Source organism: Daphnia pulex, chromosome 1, assembly GCF_021134715.1.
Source record: "Daphnia pulex isolate KAP4 chromosome 1, ASM2113471v1".
Taxonomy (NCBI): domain Eukaryota; kingdom Metazoa; phylum Arthropoda; class Branchiopoda; order Diplostraca; family Daphniidae; genus Daphnia; species Daphnia pulex.
Genome location: NC_060017.1, coordinates 1480976 through 1503166, shown reverse-complemented (window position 1 = coordinate 1503166; position 22191 = coordinate 1480976). Strand labels below are relative to the sequence as shown.

General features: G+C 40.4%; 6 protein-coding genes across 10 annotated transcripts; 3 read left to right on the top strand and 3 right to left on the bottom strand.

Moving 5' to 3' along the window:
• Positions 1-201: 201 nt before the first annotated feature.
• LOC124194981 (obg-like ATPase 1) lies at positions 202-2491 on the bottom strand. The gene is made up of 11 exons (XM_046589446.1): positions 2332-2491; positions 2010-2113; positions 1849-1932; positions 1709-1769; positions 1507-1637; positions 1261-1430; positions 1114-1191; positions 959-1056; positions 666-903; positions 467-589; positions 202-407 (listed from the first exon to the last, which is right to left on the bottom strand). The coding sequence occupies exons 2-11, from the start codon at positions 2104-2106 to the stop codon at positions 288-290; spliced, it is 1200 nt and encodes a 399-aa protein (XP_046445402.1). The 5' UTR covers positions 2107-2113; positions 2332-2491; the 3' UTR covers positions 202-287.
• A 235-nt stretch (positions 2492-2726) lies between these two features.
• On the top strand, positions 2727-3886 carry LOC124195126 (deoxynucleotidyltransferase terminal-interacting protein 2-like). Its single transcript, XM_046589660.1, has 5 exons — positions 2727-2943; positions 3062-3479; positions 3549-3658; positions 3718-3795; positions 3849-3886. Exons 1-5 carry the CDS (start codon positions 2801-2803, stop codon positions 3871-3873), a joined length of 774 nt encoding a protein of 257 aa, XP_046445616.1. The 5' UTR covers positions 2727-2800; the 3' UTR covers positions 3874-3886.
• Positions 3887-4180: 294 nt separating this feature from the next.
• LOC124194762 (ATP-dependent RNA helicase WM6) lies at positions 4181-7419 on the bottom strand. Its single transcript, XM_046589151.1, has 10 exons — positions 7280-7419; positions 6851-7075; positions 6334-6554; positions 6090-6273; positions 5901-6019; positions 4961-5092; positions 4746-4892; positions 4546-4683; positions 4372-4489; positions 4181-4315 (listed from the first exon to the last, which is right to left on the bottom strand). The coding sequence occupies exons 2-10, from the start codon at positions 7053-7055 to the stop codon at positions 4302-4304; spliced, it is 1278 nt and encodes a 425-aa protein (XP_046445107.1). The 5' UTR covers positions 7056-7075; positions 7280-7419; the 3' UTR covers positions 4181-4301.
• A 49-nt stretch (positions 7420-7468) lies between these two features.
• LOC124195048 (beta-1,3-galactosyltransferase 6-like) lies at positions 7469-8611 on the top strand. Its single transcript, XM_046589558.1, has one exon. The coding sequence runs from the start codon at positions 7580-7582 to the stop codon at positions 8573-8575; it is 996 nt and encodes a 331-aa protein (XP_046445514.1). The 5' UTR covers positions 7469-7579; the 3' UTR covers positions 8576-8611.
• Positions 8599-13195, bottom strand: LOC124194344 (alpha-mannosidase 2C1-like). Its single transcript, XM_046588528.1, has 19 exons — positions 12962-13195; positions 12759-12892; positions 12549-12653; positions 12375-12487; positions 12273-12304; positions 11990-12200; positions 11719-11920; positions 11519-11646; positions 11321-11450; positions 11152-11254; positions 11017-11062; positions 10821-10956; positions 10619-10756; positions 10111-10543; positions 9604-10040; positions 9494-9541; positions 9201-9420; positions 8901-9135; positions 8599-8831 (listed from the first exon to the last, which is right to left on the bottom strand). The coding sequence occupies exons 1-19, from the start codon at positions 13080-13082 to the stop codon at positions 8672-8674; spliced, it is 3132 nt and encodes a 1043-aa protein (XP_046444484.1). The 5' UTR covers positions 13083-13195; the 3' UTR covers positions 8599-8671.
• LOC124193991 (kinesin-like protein unc-104) lies at positions 12765-22069 on the top strand. 5 transcript variants are annotated; one of them, XM_046588094.1, is made up of 20 exons: positions 13309-13722; positions 13813-13922; positions 14401-14579; positions 14857-14939; positions 15118-15196; positions 15256-15422; positions 15500-15678; positions 15749-16004; positions 16100-16102; positions 16185-16482; positions 16574-16624; positions 16816-16959; positions 17048-17181; positions 17261-18035; positions 18112-19379; positions 19445-19984; positions 20050-20522; positions 20594-21142; positions 21204-21305; positions 21379-22069. In XM_046588094.1, exons 3-20 carry the CDS (start codon positions 14480-14482, stop codon positions 21458-21460), a joined length of 5283 nt encoding a protein of 1760 aa, XP_046444050.1. In that variant the 5' UTR covers positions 13309-13722; positions 13813-13922; positions 14401-14479; the 3' UTR covers positions 21461-22069. The 5 variants fall into 5 exon arrangements, with proteins under 5 accessions (XP_046444262.1, XP_046443982.1, XP_046444050.1 ...); XM_046588026.1 differs by lacking the exons at positions 13309-13722; positions 13813-13922 and adding an exon at positions 12769-12871; XM_046588178.1 differs by lacking the exon at positions 16100-16102 and having other exon boundaries at positions 13309-13922.
• The last annotated feature ends 122 nt before the right edge of the window (positions 22070-22191 follow it).

Below are 22191 nucleotides of genomic sequence, written 5' to 3'. Positions count from 1 at the left end.
GTTTCATTTAAGAAACAATACTGGGCAATTTTTTGTTGCATGTTATTAACTCAGCATGTGTATGGTCAGGTGTCAAAATTTTTCTGCTGGTTTGCCTTAGCAGCTTCAGTGTATGCTTTTATTACGAATCCCTCTGACCGAAATTTTCAGGTCTCTTGTCTTGCTTTCGTCCAAAAATAAATAAAAAAATATGGTTAACAATTTCGTTACTTTTGATTGTATATCTCATCAATCCGCTCTTTTCCTCATGATATTGAGTGGAAGGGGTATCAATTTAACGAAAGTTTTTATTTCTTTTTGGCATCTTTTCCAGCAGTAAGTCCAGCTCCAGCATTGAATTTGAACAGAATAATATCACCATCTTCAACAACGTAAAGTTTACCTTGCTGACGATATTTTCCCGCAGCCTGTATCCAATCAAACTCATTATAACTTTTTCAAACAAATAGTATTTTGATTAAATTACTTTAACAGCTGCCTCACTGCCTTCTTCTTTCAGATCACTAAATTTAAAAACTTCGGCCATTATGAAACCTTTTTCGAAATCCGAATGGATTCGACCGCCTGCCTGTGGCGCTTTAGTTCCTTTCTTAAAACACAAACCAAAAACCAATTATCAGTTTCCTTTTTCTAAATTTAAATGAAGAATCAAATATGTAACAAACTTGAATGGTCCAAGCTTTGACCTCTTTAGGGCCCGCAGTGAAAAAGTACATTAAATTCAGAGATTTATAGCCTTGCGCAATAATCTTATCGAAGGTACTGTTTGCTTTATTCTCCTCGCAAAACGTTTTCCGTGAGTCTTCATCCATATCAGCAATTTTAGCTTCAAATGCACCAGAAAAAGGAATCATTATAGCGCCAGGATCGTTCGAATCAATCCACTCTTTAAGTTTTGGCAACCTATTAATTTAAACATCAATAAATCAGTAATCACTCTAATGATAAATAAGAGTACCATTTGTTCTTTTTTCTTATATAATCTGCCTCTGCCATGTTAACCAAATAAATGACTGGTTTAGACGTAATGAACAAATGCTTGTTCAAAACATCAATCTATGTGAGTGCAAATTTATGAGTATATAATTTAATGATATTCTAACAATTTCTTACTTCTTGAACGTTCCAGTCGCCATACCGAATATGCTTTGCTTGGTCAACGAGATGGGTCTTAATCTTGCACAAAATATCCTTAAAAAGTGAAATACGCCATTAAATGTGTGTCAAATCTAACCAAAGTAGTGAAGTACTTTGCATTACATATTCCGCTTTCAACTTTTTATCACTGCGCATCAGCGATTCCGTTTTTTTTATTGCGGCATTGAGAGATTCTTCATCTTTCAATCTTAGTTCTTCATTGATGATTTCGATATCTCGAACAGGATTGACGTCGCCTTCAACGTGAGTAATTTCTTCACTCTCAAAAGTTCCTTTGTAATGCAAATGCAAGTTGAAGGTTTTTTTTTATCACTGATTAGTTTTACATTTGTTTGTATAATTACTTACGGCAAAGATGAAAAATTGCATCGACGCTCCGAATGTGAGAAAGAAAAGCATTTCCTAATCCTTGGCCTTCATGTGCTCCTTTTACTAGCCCAGCAATGTCGACAATGTTAAGGTATGCTTGGATTTTGGGGCTATATTTTAACTATAAAGTGAATTATGATCAAAGATACTATCAAAAGTTAACACCCCCTTGAAACTTTACCTGGATGGTTTGTAATGTTGAAGCAGCCAATCAAACCTTTCATCAGGAACTCCTACCTTACGTAATGACAAAAAAAAATAAGTTTAATATACAATACATCACACAACAGGGAAAAAATCAGAATTCAAAGAGGCACTTATTTTCATTAGGATCGATTGTGCAAAATGGAAAATTTTCAGCTGGTGCTGCACTTTTAGTTAAGACATTAAAGAAAGTGGATTTTCCTGAAAAACAAAAAAACAAATATTTTGTTGATATCTATCAATAACTGAATAAACTTAGACACAATGACTAGACTAACCAACATTGGGAAGCCCAACAATTCCAATTTTAAGACTTGTACCAATACGTCCAATGAGAGGTTTGGGTTCAAGGGCAGTTTCTTTCTTTGGTGGCATTTAAAGGCTTTGGAACCAAATCAAAAGAAAAATATCAATCTGGTTAAAACTCAATTACTTTATGTAAGTGGACATATTAGTGAAAACTTTAATAACAAGTGAGAGGATCAACAAGTGACAGCTGACACACGGCTGTCCCGCTTTAATCTGTTACAACCAATGACATTGACTGATACAGACTTTTCAGCTATTTTGTCTGAGGTTTGAAAAAAGCATTAGGCCTACCAATAAACTGACGATCAATTTCACAAGAATGATAAAGTTTCTCTATAACTATAACAAGCCGGTTAATTTAAAAGAACACACTTCGTCACAGTCTGAAACGCAAGAGGTGGTGTGAATGTTACGTGAATTCTTATATTAGTGTGTCCTTCAACAGCTAGATGTCTCAAATAAATGCGGGAATTCGAAAGCATGTCGAAGCCAAACTGTCGAAGTGGTATAAACAAGACATTTACAGACGTTCCTGCGATTGTATTCTGACGAAAAATTCCTGACTTCTGTTAGATTTTCAAGTTAAATTTGGACATTTTTAGTTGTTATTTTTTAATATTTTATTCGTAAATCGTAAACGTTTTGAATTTTGAATGACAATTTTATAGACTTGCCAATGTTGTAAAGTATTTTTTTTTTCGTCTGCAATTTTAAGTGTTTTTTTATCCTATCGCACAGGAACTAGAAAATAGGTTCAAGCATGGCGCTTAAAAACTCTATCAAGTCTATTGTTCGACTTCCCATCAATATTACAATTGACAAGGAAGATTTAGAATCTGATGAAGAAGTTCCGGTTTCTAAAACTAAAATCATCAAACCGAAGAGATATGGGAAAAAACAGAGGTAAGATAAATGTATCTGTTCAACATTTTAAATAAGTCTTCATGTTTAGAAAGATTTTAACTTTTAAAAACTACTCATCCAATCTGATCCTAATATTTACTTGTGACATTTATTGCAGTGTTGTGCTTGCGAGCCAAATAGAAACTGGTATGAAAGATATTGGAGTTTATATTGATGTCAACCCTCACAAGGAAAAGAAATTGAGTGTAGAAACCGTAGCCTCCAACAGCAACAATGCAACTTGCAGCTCATCATCACTTATTAATACAGACACATTAATGGAAAAATCTGTGTTAACCCCTGGATTTGAAAAATTGGATAACGTTCCTAAGTATAGTGCAAGCAAACGACAGTTGAAAATGGAAAGGAGAAAGGAGGCTGATAAAACCAAAGGTGGAAAGTGGTTTAATCTTCCTGCAACTGAAATGACTGAAGAAAAACTTCGAGATCTTGAAATAATCCAAATGAGGTCCATCTTGAATCCAAAACAGTTTTACAAGAAGAATGACCTGAAAGTTGTTCCAAAATATTTCCAGGTAATGAAACAAAAATGAGTTAATATTTATTCTGTTTAGGAAGTAATTCAAAAAATTTATAAATAACAGATTGGAACTGTAGTTGACAGTCACGCAGACTTTTATCATGACAGAGTACCTAAAAAGGACCGCAAGAAGAATCTTGTCGATGAGTTGATGGCGAACGCAGATTTCCAGAGGTATAGTTTTCATATGATTGTCATAGATTTTCAACTACAACATTCGGTTATTTTGTTAGATATAACAAACGTAAGTATGCTGAAATTATCCAAACTAAACCAGGCACTCGCATTGCTTCAAAAACGAAAAAGAGGAAGTAATGCATTAATGTTTTGAAATGACATGAATAAACAGTTAACTTTTTCAAAGAATTGGATTTTTGATTAAAATATAACTTTGGAATTTAAGTAATTATATAATGTTTTTTTTTAAATTTATTTCTATTAATAACCACACTGACTCCCATGGCTTCAACAAGGAAAAGTAATGAATTGGTGTTATAAAGTTACATAAGCAGTTAATTCGATTTTTGAAGATATTGTGGGTCAAAAATTTTAATAATACAACTAGTATTCTATTTTGTATTGTATGATGCATATTTTTTTTTCATTATTCTTATTTTCAACTCAAGGTAAAGATCTTAACTTACAACTGAGTGTATTTGTCGGGAAATGAAATTAATTACACGTATAAATCGAACATCGAGTACCATCATTGATTTGTATTATTTCGGGCTAAAAAAATTTCCAATCGGTGTAGGACAAATAAAAACATTGGAATCGTCACATGAAAAAACGACCTGCTCATAAGTCTCCGTCCAGTTTAACGTCCCTCAACTAAAAAAATTAAGAAATTAGTAATAAAACTTTGTTTCAATAAAAAAAGATCTTACTATAGGATGACAAATCAATCTCATCTGGCAACGGTGTGATGCTAACGTCGAAACGTTCTTGAACGTCATTCAAAACTTTAGCATCGTTCTCATCACTTACAAATGTGATTCCCAATCCCTATTTATAAATGAAATTAAAGTAGTGAATAGTCATTAAATTACAAATGAGCTTACTTTAGTTCCAAAACGACCAGCGCGAGCGACACGATGCAGGTACGAGTCTGAGTTTTCAGGCATGTCGTAGTTAAAAACGATATTGACACGTTCAATGTCCATGCCACGACCGAACAAATCTGTAGCTACCAAAATTCGCTGAAAAAAAAACATTAATTACATTAAAGGAAATAAGTGATATTTAATTTAAACCACCATACCTTTTTGAAATCTTTGAACTGTTGGTAACGCGACAAACGTTCTTCCTGAGTCATGCTGCGGTGAATGGCGATGGCAGGGAAGTTTTGCTCGCCTAGCAACTGGCAGAGCGCCATACAACGCTGAATGGATTTGACGAAGATAACGACCTGATCATGGGAAAAGGTTGAAAATTAGCGGGAAACACTTAAATAATAGTACAAGTTGTTTATCTAACCTGGTTAAACTCAAGTACGTCAAGCAGCTCAAATAATTTTCGGTTCTTCTCGTTGTCCTTTAGTTTGACATAGTGCTGCTGAAGACCGTGCAGAGTGAGTTTGGACTCGTCGTCAACGTATACTTCCATTGGCTATATCCAAGATTAAATTTTGTTAAACATAAGAAACGTTACATGCAAGGTTGTTTGGAGAATAAGGGAGGGATAAGAGCAAAATTAAATGAAAAATAATAATAAAAAAATGACTTCAAGCCAGGGATGAAAAATTGGATGGCCTTGGAATGGTACAGCAAATGGAAGCCAGACAAGTCATCACGAAGTTGTCCGTTTAGGGTGAAGGATTCATTCAACATGGACGAGCCTTCGAATCGAGCTGCGAGCAGGACCGCTTGACACAACACTCCAGACTGCCGGCAGTTGCAGTGCGTACATGGTGTCGATAGCCAACATCACCGCAGCAGTGGGAAAACGTCGTTCCTCTAGTAGCTCACGATTCAGAAGTTGTAACACTCGATCGCTCCGTTAGCCGAATCATTCCGAGGGATTTGCTTCCCCACCCGTCCAACCCCCCCTTCAGCAAAATGTTGGTGAGATGCTTATGTGGTGGTCGTGTTGCTTTAGTCCCCCATTGACCGGAGTGATAGGGAGGTGTTTAGCGTAGTTTGTTGTACGCTGAGGTTCATCCGCTTGAGAGCGTGATCTACATTGTGGTATAAAGATTTCGTTTGTCATGTTGACGACACTTGCAATTTCCCCAATATGACGCAAGAAGACAATTTTATCCCCCGGCCCTTCCCCATGAAACGTGTGTTCTAGAGCAATTTAAAGGGACGACGGGCTCCAGTAAGATTCCCAGCGAAACACCGTAGATGATTGTGCAGGAAGGGCTCGTTCCATTGCTTCCATTCGAAAAAGGCCAAGTTGAGAAAGGGCTAATTACATCTTGCATAAACTTTTTGCAGACAGGACGGATCTCCTTGCTCAGCGTGGCGCTGAACATCATCACTTGTTTTTCATGAGGTGTGTTGCGGAAAATCTCCTGCACGTCTCGACGCATGTCTAGATATTAAAATATGAATTAATATTACATTTCACATTAACAATATAATACATTAGTGAAATGCTTTACCTAGAGCTTCAAGCATTTTGTCACATTCGTCAAGAACGAAGTGCTTAAGTGTGCGGAGGTTTAGTTTCTTCGAGCGGACCAGCGCCAGGATACGACCAGGGGTTCCAACCACAATGTGAGGGCAATTTGATTTCAAAGTTTGCTCATCTTTGGCAATATTTAAACCACCAAAGAATACACCAACCTAAAATAATTATAATTTAAGTCATATGTTACAGATAACTCATGTAACAAGTGCTTTTACCTTGATGGTAGTCATGTACTTGGAAAAACGTTCATATTCCTTGGAGATCTGGAAAGCTAGCTCTCGTGTATGGCACAGGACAAGAACAGAAACCTGATTTTCCACCATTTCCAACTGTTGGAGGGTGGCCAATACGAAAACAGCAGTCTTACCCATACCAGATTTGGCTTGACACAAGACATCCATTCCCAAAACAGCCTGAGGAATACACTCATGCTGAACTGTAAAAGATAAGAAGCGGAATTAGATTTCTAAGTAGAATATAATGAGCCAACACAAAAATGTATCACAAGTCTGGAGCTTAAGTACAAATTGTCATCAAGCAAAAAATTGAGTCAGACAAGTGAGTTCTCTGTTCCTGGGGTTCAGCTCAAGACCACAAGTTTGCATGGTACAGAAATTTGCCCCAGGTTATAGCATTTAGCATTGCTACTACAATTTTCTATCGAAGATTGTCGAAACAATGAAATTGCTAACATTGGAATGAGACTAGAATAATTGAAATAAAAAATATTACCTTCAGAAGGATGTTCAAAACCACAGTCAACGATAGCTCTCAAAATTTCCGGCTTGAGCAGAAAATCTCGAAAACCAGAGCTGTGAATGGATACGTATGTGCCTTTAACTTCTTTCTTCGCTGGGGCATCTCCAGCTCCTTCCACGGCTACTTGTTCCGTCGCCTCCTCATCTTCGTAATCCAAAAGATCTTCGTTGTCTGCCATATTTCAGGTAAATTCAATTTCTAATAACCATACAAACAACGACGCGTTAGTACAGTACTCAACGGTTCCCACGTCAACAATACACTTCACTTTCCACCCATAGAATTTTATAGGGGTCTTTGAAATTATAACACGATCTAAAGCGTACAGATACAGGCTGTGTTCTTATACGATTTCCTTACTTAAAAAATGTAAAATATAGAGGATGACGACTGATAACTTACCAAGTTAATGCGGACGCCGAAGTTGCAAGTAGTAGATTGACAAGTAAGAACTTCGTCGTGGCAAGCCAAATTGAGGACAAGCCAAGCCGCTTGGGTGCAACGCGACGATGCCGAACTGTTTCGTTTTTGTTAATAATTCAAATATTGATTGCGCTCCTGTCCAGCGTTGTCATGGGGAGAAGTCGGCAATGTAAACATTTGGAAGGTTTTTGTATTGATCTTGTGTGCTAGGCTAATCATGCTCTTGTCAAAATACTAACGTATTATTTTTCTGTCAAGGGTTGAGGGATATTTTTTATCATGGCTAGAGCTTGGCGACAAAGCAAAAATCGGATTGTAAAGAATATTTTTTGTTTCGGTTGTTTATTTATCTTACCACTTTTTGTGTTGGCAGTTGTGGTTTACTCCAAGTCCAAAAATGCAGAAATATTACCGATGGCGAATGAGATTTCAAGCCAAACCGTAGTTGGTTTAACTCAAAAATCGTTTTACTTGATTGTGTTGATCATGAGTGATCCAACTAAATCTGCCACACGGAAAGCAATCAGAGAAACATGGCTTTCAGTTAGCCACCAAAAAGTGAAACATTTGTTTGTTATTGGTTCCAAAGGATTGGCTGAAGATGTTTTGAATGATGTGCTTAAAGAAAATACTACTCATCATGACATGCTAATTCTTGATTCTGTAAGTGAATCATATTCCAGCTTAACCGTAAAAGTCTTGGCTGGATTCCAGTGGCTACACTTGAATTATCAGTTCAATTTTTTACTCAAATGTGATGATGATTCATTTGTAAGAACAGTTCCACTTCTAGAAGAACTACAGAAAAAACCACAAAGTCATCTCTACTGGGGATTCTTCAAGGGTGGAAGCAGTGTTTTTCAAAAAGGAAAGTGGAAAGAATCTGAATGGTTTCTCTGTGACACTTATCTACCCTATGCTTTGGGTGGTGGCTATATTCTGTCATCTGACTTGGTAGAATTTATAGCAAAAAGTGGACCCTTACTTCAACAGTACAAGAGTGAAGATGTTTCGGTTGGTGTGTGGCTTTCACCATTGAAAATTCGCCGAGTTCATGACGTCCGATTTGATACCGAGTTTAAGTCTCGAGGATGTTACAACGATTATCTCATCACACACAAACAAAGTGCCAACGAAATGCGAGAAAAACACGACAATCTCATAAAAACAGGAAAATTGTGCCCTTCAGAATTACGCGTACGATATTCCTACAACTACAACTGGACCGTACTTCCATCTAAATGTTGTAAAAATTTCGATCCAGATCTACCCTAGTCATTAATAAAATTTACATGTCGTTCTTGTAATCAACCACTGCCACCTTGTTTTTGTATTCACTTCCAACTATATATTTTTATTAGCAAAACATTTTCAAAAGGAAAGTAAGAAACTTTTAATTTGGAATGGGGTAAATGAAGCAGTGAAAAACTTTTGCCCTTCTGTAGAAACTACGAAAGGTAGTAGAGGTCCAATTGGTTCTTCTAATCCGTTGCACTCCATGTAGTTCACAAACGGAAGACTCGTCTCGATCCTTCAATGTCAAAATACAAGTAAGTTTAGAAATCAAAGAAATATTTTGAATGAGAGAATAGATGCAGACCTAGCGTGTGTTCGATCACCACAAGATTCAAAGAGCCGAACGAGAATATTTTTTACTGGAGTTTTCTCATCACCGAGCACTGGTTCACAGGGTTTGATGGTCTCCAAAATGACGGAAGACGAATTTACTGTAAACCACGAGCCACTAGTGCTCGTGTCTTTAGACAATTTGGTTGAAATCAACTCACAGTTAAAATTGTAGGATTCCCTTATCACCTCGGATCTCGATTTTAAACCTATAATCACAATTTTGAAATATTTATATCCATTTTTTTTAAAATATCGTCTAGGTATGCAATACCATTGTGTGGCATTAAAGCGTAGCGGAAGAAATGTTCGTGCATATCACAATTAGCGTCCGGGGCTTTGGGTGAACGGAGCAAAGACATGGTGATTGTTCGTCCATGCACGCTCCATCCATACTTCGAGTCATTCAAAACAGAAACACCCCACGCAGGTTCTGACAAATCTGCCCACTTGTGTCCGCAAACCTCAAATTTAGCAGAATCCCAAGAAGTGTTCTACGTTTGAACAATTGATATAAATTATTTTAGAATCGCAAACGAATGACTATTGCAGTAAAAATATATAAACCTTATGATTCGGTCGGTTCAGGAAACCAAATTGAGTGTCGAAGGAAGCCTGAATAAAAAAAGTTACAAAGTTAATTACAAAAAGCAAATAAGGCAAAAAAAAAACCTTACTTGATTGGCGTGAACTTCAACGGGGAACTCAACTTTCAAAAATTTTCTATTTTCAGCCCATTCAACTCGAGTTTCAAATTCTATGAAAGAATGAACGGCGGTGATGTGAATTTTCTGATGAACACGACTTTTCTGGCCAACAGGCTGGCTCCACTTCAAAGTCACCTTCAGAGGAGTTGCAAGCTCTACGTGAACCTCTTCTTCGGTGCAAGACGGACGATTCACAGCATTTCTAGTTTCAATATGGTAGTCCATACAATCCCACGCATCCCAATACAGAGGAATGTCATCGAAAAGTACAAGTTGATTCCCAAATTCTTTGGTAGGAACGACCTGATTGCCACTAGCATGATGAATCATGGACGAAATACGACCGCTGGAATCTATTTCCACCGAAAACCATTTGTTGCTTATTTTGTGGATTCCTCCCCCTTGTTCTGCAATAATAAATGAGTTGCGAGTTTTGATCGACAGTGACAAAAATGAAATTAATTTTGCGAAAATTACCCATGACAACGGGGGAAATATCACCGAGCTCGTCATCGTCCCAACTCATCGGCTTGACACTGATCGCTTTCAAAGGTTTCTCGTTCTCGTAGATCAAAGCATTTCTCGACCAAGGCAGTGTGTTGAGCAAAGAATAACTAGCGATAGACGTACCCTGGAGATAACTAATACAGCGATCAACAACTTCCGCTGCTAGTTGAAGGCTTTTACGAAACCACTCCTTGGCTTCCGTGTGCGCTAGTTCGATAGAAGACCCTGGCAAAACGTCGTGAAACTGGTTCACCAGAAGAAGGCGCCAGCCTTCCTCGATGTTGGTTCGTAAATCCACCAAATCCGCCAATGGAATCCGTTCCAGAGTAAATGCAATTGCCAATAGGAGCTCGGCATCCCGCAATTTATATTCACAGCTGCGATTGTATTTCTTCATATCGGCCTGAATGTGATACGTCAGAAATGGATGAACGAAATTAATCATGTATTTTTTTAGATAAACAAGATTCGTATTTACTTGAGATGTATAAGTGCCGTTATGAAGTTCTAAATATAGTTCTCCAACCCAACGACAAAGCTGTGAACTCTCGGCTTCCAAATTCTCAAAGAATTTGTTAGGCGTTGAATTCTCGAATTTAGGCACACCATCGACATCCTGTAAATCAGATTTGAAACTTTTTCTAGTTTCAGTATTTGGTATACAAAGAATCTAGGTCTACTTTTAATCGTTCCATGCGATCAAGCATTGGTTTGTGAGGGCCACCGCCACCGTCTCCAAAACCGTAAAGCATCACAGACCGAGTTACCCGTCCTTTATCCAACAAGTTTCGTTCCGTTTTTAATGCTTCGCTCACTCTACAAATTAAAAATAGTTTAAACATACGTAGGTCCATTCAATGATCAATAAAACATTACTTGCAGTTGGCTTCGTACGAATCGCCAGGTGGAAAATGAACGATAACTGCGTAAGACATAAATGTGGGAGATTAAAAGTCTATATAATGTGCGAACACGCATTGAAAAAAAACAAACAAACAAACAAATACATACCTGTGCTGCCATCAATTCCTTCCCACAAGAAATTGTGATGTGGAAATTTATTAACCAGACTCCAACTTAATTTCTGTGTTAGAAATCTGGAAATTCCAACGTGCTGCATGTACAAGTAAATATTAAGTTAATAATTTGAGGGATTTGTTAAATTTAAATATTTTGACACTTTTAATATTTGAGGAGTCTGTGCTGAATAACCAAAAGTGTCCGGTAACCAAAACTCTTGCGATCGTATCCCAAATTCTTTTAGAAAGAACCGCTGCCCGTACAAAAATTGGCGTATGAATGATTCGCCGCTATAAAATTAATTTACAATTGATTAATTCGCTTCAATGTTGTTTGAAGAGTGAATAAATAAATGAACCTTGGTATATTGCCGTCCATTTCAACCCATGTTCCACCAACAGGAATAAATCGTCCCAAACTTATAAAATGCTTCATCTCCTCATAAAGCGAAGGGTAGTACTGTTTTACCCAGCTGAATTGCTGGGCCTGAATAAATCAATGATTCAGTCGTTATGAGACAAAATAGTGAACTTTTTGTAGAAAATAGCTCCAACCTACTTGAGAACAAACAAAAGTCATTTCAGGATAGTCCTTCATTAGTGCTATCACAGATGACCAGCTGCGAGCGCACTTCCGGATAGTTTCATCGTACGTCCAGAGCCAAGCCGTATCGATATGACAGTGACCCATTGCGTCTATGATGTGCGCGCGTTCGCCGTTTCGGTACTTAAAAAACTCGTTTGACACTCGTTGAGCTTCCCTGAAAGAATTTCTGGGACTTAAGTATTTACTAAATATAAATTTAATTAATTATGCAACGCGAAATTACTTCCAATCATCAGCTTGAATGGCATTTATGATTTGATTTCCTGCGTACAAAGCCTGATAACCACGACTGTCACCCTTTCCGTCTGCTTCCGTCAATTCTTTGGCCATGTCAAATAAAAGTTCTAAGTCGATCAGGAGATGGTATGCTATTGTGTCGCAAACCGCAACATTAGCCATTTGCAGACAATATTTTCGGTCAGGGTCGGGAGCGTCTGTAATGTATAAATGCTGCTTCTAAAATTCTCAATGGTAAAAATTGGTAATACATTGAAGATATTTTTTACCAATCATTCCTCCTTTGCCAGCTCCAAACATGCTATGAAATTTTAACAAAATTTGTTTTTATTTCTCTTTAACCTGAGCATGAATAAATAAATCAAAGATACCTATTGCAAGCCATTTCAATAAAGTAAACCAGTTCTTCTGGACCTTTCTTCTCCCATGATTTTGAGATTATGAATTCTTCTCGTTTCTGGTGATCAGGACTTCCAGTGAATCCCTGCATAGATGGTATCAATGGAAATTATTCTATTGTTAACACAAAATGATTGGTTATAAACCTGAAGAGGTTCTCCAAGAGTGTTGAAAAGAAGTGCTTCTGAATTTGAATTCCATCGAAGGTGGATTTCTTTGCCAGACCAAGATTCAGGAATCTTCACAACAATCTTTTAAAGGCCAAAAAGATGTTCAGTATTTTAAAAGAAAATGAGAGGATTGAATAAATACATGTACAAAAATATCTGTTATTTTGCATTGACAACTGGCAACACCTTAAAGTAGTGTGTAGCCCAAGTGGGTCCAAAACAGTCCCCAATTTTCTGTGGGAGAAATGTTTGTTTGATGATTTCATCAAAGGAAATTGACTTCCAGTGTTTATCTTGAGGTAAGGCCCAGTGAAATATGTCTAAAATGTTATAAGCAAAATATCGTTAATGAGTGATTAAAGTTCTAATGTCTGAGTGTTTTCTCGTACCGACATTCTCTTGATGTGGGTAAATGCGTCCATATAAATTTACATCAGTAAAATAAATTCTAGAAACGAATTTTTCAATCCTTTCAAGGGTAGTTCGTCGATTTTTGTGTAAACTAGCCATCTGTGATGGCTAAGGACCGTCTGTTTGTTTAATTCTAACAAAAATTGAGATGACACGGTCGTTTAACTTTCCAGCTGGTCCCTGGCGGCCATTCGGTGGTAAACAAGATGGTTTCGGCAACCTTATTGACGTTTTTTTTTTGTTTATTATTTTTTTACTTCCAACACTAGTGGCCGTAAAAGTCTATTTTTTTTTATCAATGTTTATCGATAGATCAATATTGCAGTGTTTTGTTGCGTTTTACATTATTTTATCGATCACGCATGCCTTGGAGCATATTTGTAGAATGAATTACCATCATTCCGCGTCTGTGCGGTACTGCATGCAGCGGTTGGGGAAAGTCGAAATGAAAAAAAAAATGGGGTTGCCTTGCGAATAAAATAAACCTTCTTCCAAGCGTAAAGCTGTCGGTCGGTTTAAAGAGCGGCTAGACCGCCAGCAGTAGAACTCTCAACGGGGTCCTTTTTTTCCTTCTTCAGAAGGCGGGGGGAGCGATACACTTTCACCGATGGGATTTGCTACTGCGCAGGTCGGCCAAGACGATCGATATTGTCGAGTCACAGAGCAGCTCTTCGGTGACGAACGGTTTTTCTGAGTTGAATACTGCCGTGGCACCTTCAGTGTTGGCCCCAGTCCCCGAGTAAGTTGTTTTCTTCGTTGTTGTCAAAGTGGCAGCAGGGCAGGGCTTTTTATTTTATTTTTTGAAATTCTTTTTTATTATCCCGTGAAGTATTGAAGAAAAGAAAAAGAGTAGGAGGAAGAAATAATCGATTCGTGTGTCATGGATCAACGTTACTGAGCTCCGTATAGCTAAACGTCACACTCATAGTTCCAAGCCGGGTAAGCTCTACCATCATTTGCCTTTGTAATGTTATTCAATTTTACAGTTTTATATCCTTAATGCGATAAAAAAAAAAGCGTACGCGGGTCTACCTTAATACATTTTAAATATATTGAGCGTGGGCTGGGCCTCCATGCATCGAGTTACATGGCCATATTGTTTTCTGAATGTTAAATCGCCTTGAAAGACGAACAGGGTCTGCACAGTGCAAGTGCAGCGGTTCTTTCGAGAGGAAAAATGAAGTAGCCCGTATTATGCGCGACTGGATTGCGTCTCATATTGTCACGAAACGACATTCCGGCGTTGCCTATTGTTAAGTCGATCGAATAGAAGAGGGAAAAGAAGGGGCGTGAGTTTCGATTCCCCTGACAGCGTCTCGATTTAGAGATAACAGAAAAGGAATCGAAAAATAGATTTGTTATCTCTTTCGCGCGAATGGGGTGTATTAATTGTGTTAATGTCTTGTTTGATTGACAGGGTCGCTGCTGGATATTGCATCAAGTGCTGCTGGGCTGTGATTGTTTCCATTTGGATTGCAGCCGTTAATCAAGTCAAAATGTCGTCCGTTAAAGTGGCCGTTCGTGTGCGTCCGTTCAATAGTCGAGAAATCAACCGCGATTCTAAATGCATTATCGAGATGGTCGACAATACCACGGGTAAGGATTGACGTCATCAAAAATGGAGGATTATTCGTGTGCCGTAAAAAAAAAGTTGGATTCTAAGCCTTCGTTAAAAGCGCAAGACTTGTTGCCAATATCACGGCCGTTCCGGAGTAGGAAAAAGAAAACTAGACAAATGGAAGTAAATGACGCATTCATCCTCCGCCCGCCCACACTGTGTTTTTCTATTTTTGGTTCCCTTGTTAATCGTCGAAAAGAACCGCCATCTTTCATATAATAGTGTCGTAACTGTTAATCATTCTGTCTTCCACAGTCATAACCAATCCGAAAGCTCCAGCCGGTTCCAAGGAGGCTTCCAAGAGTTTTAACTTTGATTACTCTTATTGGTCACATGACGTGAGTTATGCCTTGTTTCTGCCATTTCTTTTTTTCCCCCTCGTCGTATACTCTGTGTACTTTCAACCCACCGATGTGGTGGCGAATGTCAAGGTGCAAGCACAGAGAGACGGCCCATTGAGTCGAGCTACGATCACTTATCGATTTTCTATTGTTTTCCCCCTTTTTTCACGTTTAGCCTCAAGATTACAATTTCGCACCGCAGATCAATGTCTACAAAGACATCGGTGAAGAGATGCTCGATCACGCCTTCGAAGGTAATTTCTTCAACTAAAAGAAAATTGATTTAAAGTGCAAACATTGAATTTGAAAACAGGTTACAACGTTTGCATTTTCGCCTACGGCCAAACGGGAGCCGGAAAATCATTTACGATGATGGGCAAACAAGAAGAAGGCCAAGAGGGCATCATTCCACAGCTTTGCATGGATCTTTTCGGTCGAATCAATAGCGATGCTAACGAAGATATGCAGTACTCGGTCGAGGTACGGTAGCGTTCAAGACATTGTTTTTAATTTAGTTGAGTCACAAAGTCAACTGTACTTACGCACAATCACAACAGGTCAGTTACATGGAAATTTATTGCGAACGAGTTCGTGACTTGCTCAATCCCAAGAACAAAAACAACTTGCGCGTACGTGAGCACCCTCTCCTGGGACCCTACGTAGAAGATCTTTCCAAGTTGGCTGTTACTTGCTTCGACGACGTCAACGAGCTTATTGACGAAGGCAACAAAGCCAGGTCAATAATTCCCCACCGTCACATTCGTCCTAATACTTAAGTTTTCTTGTGACATCTTGTTATTAAACAGGACGGTGGCAGCTACCAACATGAACGAGACATCTAGTCGATCACATGCCGTTTTTACGCTCATTTTCACGCAGAGACGTTTCGATCAAACGACAAGTCTATCCACGGAAAAAGTCAGCAAGATTTCCTTGGTGGATTTGGCGGGTTCGGAACGAGCCGACGCCACCGGCGCTAAAGGAACGCGTTTAAAAGAAGGAGCTAACATCAACAAGAGTCTCACCACTCTCGGCAAAGTCATCTCCGCTCTAGCAGAAATGGTAAATCCAGAATCAGCAAATAAATTTAGAATCAATAATCAATAATAATCAAAATCCAATAACTTATTCATGCTGCATTTTCATAAATGGAACAGACGGTAAAATTTGATTTTCACTCGGGAATGGATTTGATGAAAACTAAATAGAAATAATTAATGCTGCTTTTTCAAAATAAATCAGGCAATGAAAAAGAAGAAGAAAGGTGATCACATTCCATATCGTGATTCAGTTTTGACTTGGCTTCTTCGGGAGAATCTCGGCGGCAATTCCAAAACGGCTATGATAGCAGCCATCTCACCCGCCGACATCAATTACGAAGAAACTCTTTCCACCCTCAGGTACGCTGATCGAGCGAAGCAGATTCTTTGTAAGGCAGTTGTCAACGAAGATGCCAATGCCAAACTCATCCGAGAGCTGAAGGAAGAAATTTCACGACTTCGGGAACTTTTGCGGGTCGAAGGCATCGATGTGGAAGAAGGTAACAAAGTTATTTCATTTTTCGAAAAAATTGTCTTTTCATTGCAACAACAACAAAATGTGTCCCGATGATGGTAAAATCATAAAAACAGGTCCCGACGGACAAATCATTCGGGTGCTCGACACGAGGGAAAATAAGGACCGTAAGTTGATTGCTGATGATTCCACATTTGATGGCAACTCATTTTGGCACGGTTTTGCTTACAAATGAATAAGTTGCGTTCCTTCTTTGGGGGCTTTTGAGTCTTGTCTTGGGGGGGATTATTATTACTGTTGATAACAGCCATTTGGAAACCACTTCATTTTCTTTTGTTTGTTTTTTCCTTCTATCAAGAGAATCGAGGGGAAAATGGTGGGCAAGGAGCTGCTGGACCAACTGGCGTAGGCGGAGAACCACAACGTCCGAGACTAGCGTCGGTTCCATCTCGAGCGGAAGACGCAGTGGACCAGCTGCAGGAAAATGAGAAATTGATTGCCGGTGAAGTCTAAATCCTCTTATTTCTATGCTAGACATGTACATAGGTCCAATGCTGAATCGAATTAACTTGCCATTGGACTGAGTGCAGAATTAAACGAGACGTGGGAGGACAAATTGAAACGGACCGAAATGATTCGATTACAGCGCGAAGCCGTCTTCGCCGAAATGGGTGTGGCCGTGAAAGAAGATGGAGATACCGTGGGTGTTTTCTCTCCTAAAAAGGTATCCACTATTCCCACCAGGATTCATTTCTCTCTAAGTAGTATCAACACGTTTGCTAATTGCGATATTTCATCAACAGACACCCCATTTGGTGAACTTGAACGAGGATCCTTTTATGTCGGAGTGCCTACTCTACTATATCAAAGACGGTATTACACGGGTGGGATCGACGGAAGCCTGCATTCCACAGGACATCCAACTGTGTGGGCCGCACATCCTCAGCGAGCACTGCATCTTCGAGAACCGCGAAGGCGTGGTTTTATTAGCACCGGCTCCAGAAGCGTTATGTTACGTTAACGGCCGGGTCATAACTGAACCAGTTCTCCTGCGCACGGGAAATCGTGTCATCTTGGGGAAGCACCACGTCTTCCGATTTAACCATCCGGGTCAGCCTCGTGAGCCTTCGGCAAAGTCGGCCACCAGATCGCCAGCCGAGACGCCCGTTTTATTGGAGAACGTCGACTGGAATTTTGCCCAGATCGAATTGTTGGAAAAGCAAGGCATCGACTTGAAACTGGAAATGGAGCAGCGATTGAATGTCCTGGAGGAAATCCACCGAAAGGAAAAAGAAGAAGCTGATCAGCTCTTTGCCGAACAAAGAAAGAATTACGAGGCTCAAATCGACGCACTTCAGCGCAAAGTCGAAGAACAAACAATGACGATGTCGTTGTACAGTACGTGCACATCGGATGACGCCATTGACGATGCCATCTTTGTCAATCCCTTATTTGAAGCCGAATGCTGCTGGACAGAGCGCCAGTATCAAATGGCGGCTTGGGGCTATCACAAATGGAAATTCCATCAATTTACTTCACTCAGGGACGATTTGTGGGGTAACGCTGTTTTCCTAAAAGGTACTATGGAATTCAGTCACTGCTGTCCAGTAAATTGATTCTAATTTTAGTTTTTTGTTTGTTTCCTTACCGACAGAGGCTAATGCCATTTCCGTGGAATTGAGAAAGAGAGTAACGTTCCAGTTCACTCTGCTGACTGACACACCCTATTCGCCCTTACCCAGAGATTTACAAGACCAAAACTATTTGGTAGCCTCCTCGCCTTCTTCAACTTCTTCTCACAGGATCAACGATCCTTGGTCTCAGGAAACTTGCCGACGGACAATTGTCGCCGTTGAGGTACAAGATAACCAAAACGGAGCCGTCCACTACTGGAGTCTTACTAAACTGCGTCAGAGACTGGAACTGATGCGCGAAATGTGTCGTAATGAAGCCGAGAAATCTCCTAGCCAATCTCCCGGATCGACTCCAGCTATTTTGGCGGGTCAAAACCAATCCGTCGACAATTCGACAATCAGCGGAAATGATCCGTTTTATGATCGTTTCCCATGGTTTCGACTAGTCGGACGGGCTTTTGTCCTGCTGGGAAGTTTACTCTATCCGGTCCCGTTGGTCCACAATGTTCCCATCGTTAATGAAAAGGGCGACGTCAGGGGATACCTCCGCGTTGCCGTCCAGGCCGTCCTCGACGACGAGAATGGCGAATATTCCAGCGGAGTCAAGCAATCGGCCAGGATTTCTTTTTCTGAGAGAAACCGGGAGAAGAGTCAAGTATTTTCCCATTATTCCGACGAGGGCCTGCAGATGAAAGAAGGCGAAGACGAGGAATGCCGTAGAGTTGTCGAAGGTCATGGCCAACGTGCAGATGAAGACTCAAGCGGATTAGAATCTTCCAATCAAGACGATCAACAGAGCATGAAACCCGCTGAAAATGACGTTGAAAAGCAACAAGAATCGGCTTTGGCTGAGCATTTAACTGTCGGGCGTGATTTTACATTCCGGATTACCATTTTGCACGCAGTGAATATTCCCATGGAATACAGCGATATTTTCTGCCAGTTTCACTTTGTTCATCATCAAGATGAAGCATTCTCCACCGAACCGATTCGCAACAATTCCGCCAACCGGGGAAACGGAGCGCCTCTCAGCTTCTACCACGTCCAGAACATCACCGTCAAAGTGACAAAGACGTTTGTCGATTACCTTCGCACTCAGCCCCTCGTTTTGGAAGTCTACGGCCATCTGCAACAGTCCCTGTGCCGTGACAGAGTCGTCAATCAGGTCGCTCTCCAGTCCGGCAACAGTCGTTTGCCGCCCAAACGGATGCTTCCGCCACTTTTACCCGTTAGTCAACCTCTGCGGTCAACTAAATTTGGATTGCTTCCTCCTAGTCCCACTTGTCAGGTTGGGAGCTTTTTTGCCAGTTATTTATTGGCCAGGTGAATTTAATTGTTTGTATTTATTTTCAGGTGGATGCCAAACACGACTTGTTGGTCTGGGTCGAGATATTGGAATTGGCTTCCAGCGGAGAATACCTTCCGGTGATGGTGGAACGGAATCCCGATCTGCCTTGCCGTAGTGAGTTCATCCTACGACAGGGACTGCAGCGCCGAATCCGGATTACTCTCGTCCATGAAGTCACAGAGGAATTAAACTGGAATGACGTCCGCGAATTGGTTGTGGGAAGAATCCGCACGGGAGCTGAATGCGACAACGGTGATGAGAGTTACGAAAATGACATGTCAGTCGTTTCGTTGGGACTTTTCCCAGGGGAAGTTCTCGAATTTCCAGGTGACACGCGCCATTTCTATCGATTCGAAGCCGCCTGGGATTCGTCATTGCACAACTCGGTGCTCCTCAATCGCGTTACGCCTTCTGGTGAGCACATCTACCTGACCATGTCCGCCTACGTCCAGTTGGACAATTGTGAGCAGCTCTCCGTCATCACCAAAGATCTTTGTGTCACCATTTTGGGCCGTGACGCACGCACTGGAACTCGTAGTTTAAAGGTATTTTTATTTAAAAAATCAAAAGTACGGATCATTTTCTCAAAGTGTAAACCCCGAAATTTCAGCAATTCTTCCGGGGGACGCGACATGCCGAATCGACTCGAATGTCGGGCATCTACGAAGTTCTGATGCGGCGAGTATCCGGTCATGGTAACGGCAGCGGAGGGGGTAGTCCGGGAATTCAGAGGAGACAGAGGCGCGTCATGGACACTAGCGCTTGCTACGTCCGCGGTGAAGAAAACCTGGACGGATGGCGTCCTCGAGGCGATTCGCTCATCTTTGACCATCAATGGGAACTGGAAAAATTGTCACGCTTGGAGGCAGTCGGCCGGACTCGTTATTGGCTGCTTCTTCGCGAACGATTGGGTCTGGATGGAAAGACAAATGTGGCAGGTTCCGGCAAGTTGTTACGTTCTATCGGGCAAGATATTACCAAGTCTGAGAAGGAAATGTGCAATATGATGGCTAAAGCTCACACGACTGAAGTCATCAAATCGCCAACATCTCCTCCATCACTTCCTCCTGCTCCACTCGTTGGGTGAGTTGGATCAACTTGAAACGATGTAAATTTTTTCCGATGCAATCAACTTTTTAATTGAACCTGATCAGGAGCAGAGCGGATGGTGTTGACCCTTATCAGCCGTGGCAGATGACGGAACGTGAGCGGGAGATTTGCACCAAATATGTCCATTTGATCCAGGGGAAAAGGATTCGAAAGGATCCATCCTTGCTCTCGCTGACTCCGCTCGATGGAAATAACACGATGGCCAATAATAGCAATCCTCTTTCACCTGAGACGCCATCCGGCAATGGTCCATCACTGTACATGCCGTCACCTGGCCAGGAGAGTCGAGCTTTTATTCCCAACGCTTCCTACACGGTGGATCCGCAAGCATCGTCTACCACTACCAACAGTTGCTTTGTGGCCGACATTGAAGAAGTTCGCGTCAGTCCAGTCGTGTCCCGTCGAGGACTACTCAGCGTGTTGGAGAAAGGAGCATTGGGCTGGGTTCGTCGATGGGTGGTTGTCCGTCGTCCCTACGTTCTTTTGTACAAAGACGAAAAGGATTGCATTGAACGCGGTTTCATTAATCTGAGCACTGCTATCGTGGAATATTCCGAGGATCAAGAAGATGTCGGAATGATCAACGTTTTCAGGTAAACATTTATTGAATAAAAATGGAATAAGAACTAATTGCTAGAATATTATTTTTCACAGCGTCATTACCAAGCACCGCCAATATTTAATGCAAACGCCATCGGATAAAGAACTATATGATTGGTTGTACGCCATGAACCCTTTGTTGGCAGGGCAAATTAGGTCAGTTCTCGTCTACGCACAATATTAATTAGTGTGTCCAATTACCAACGATATTTTCTTTGGGTTTGTTTAGGTCTCGACTGGCACGCTGCCAACCTGGTGCAGCACCATCGAGTAAACTAGTAGCGCCTAGTTTGCCATTAACGGCTAATTAATAGATCGATCCACGCTGATAGTCTGCTTTACCAGTCACAGAATGGCCTCGTAAGTTCTGGATGGGACGAGAAAATAATAAGAATTTTACCAGACATTGTTAGCTTCACCAAGGCAAAGAAAATAACGGGATTTTGCTACTATCGTGTGTATGTGTGTGTGATTGGATGTCGATCAATGTTTATTCCCATCAATGATCTCGCTGGCGTTCGCCTTGTGGTCGTCTTTAAATAAGTTCTAAAATTGCTTGATTAAAATCCAGCCCTTCTCCTTCACTTCCTCGTTATTAACTTATTATTACTATTATGTACAGCTACAACAGCAACCAGCAAGCAGCTTTCCTTGTCAATTTTTCCACCGATTTTAAATCAATGTCTCCACAGCTGTCTTCAGTTTTTTTTGCTTTGTTTATGTTGTCCACCTCCCTCGGATATAGGATCTACTAAACTCCTGTAATAATTACTAATAATACTGCAACTATTATTATGTGCACTATTGTGCTCGGCGCTTTCATCTCATTCTCATCGTTCACTGCGTCCGTGCTGCTGCTGGTGGTTTGCCTATAATTCTAAAAATTTAAGAGACCAAAATAAATAGTCAAGTGTCCCAGTGGTCTCACCTTTCTCGGTTTCCTCTCGTCAATTTATTAAATTGAAATCAGAAATCTGGCGTATAAAAGAGAATTAATTAACATATGACATCACAAGCAAAGGTCATCTTCCGACTTCTGCAA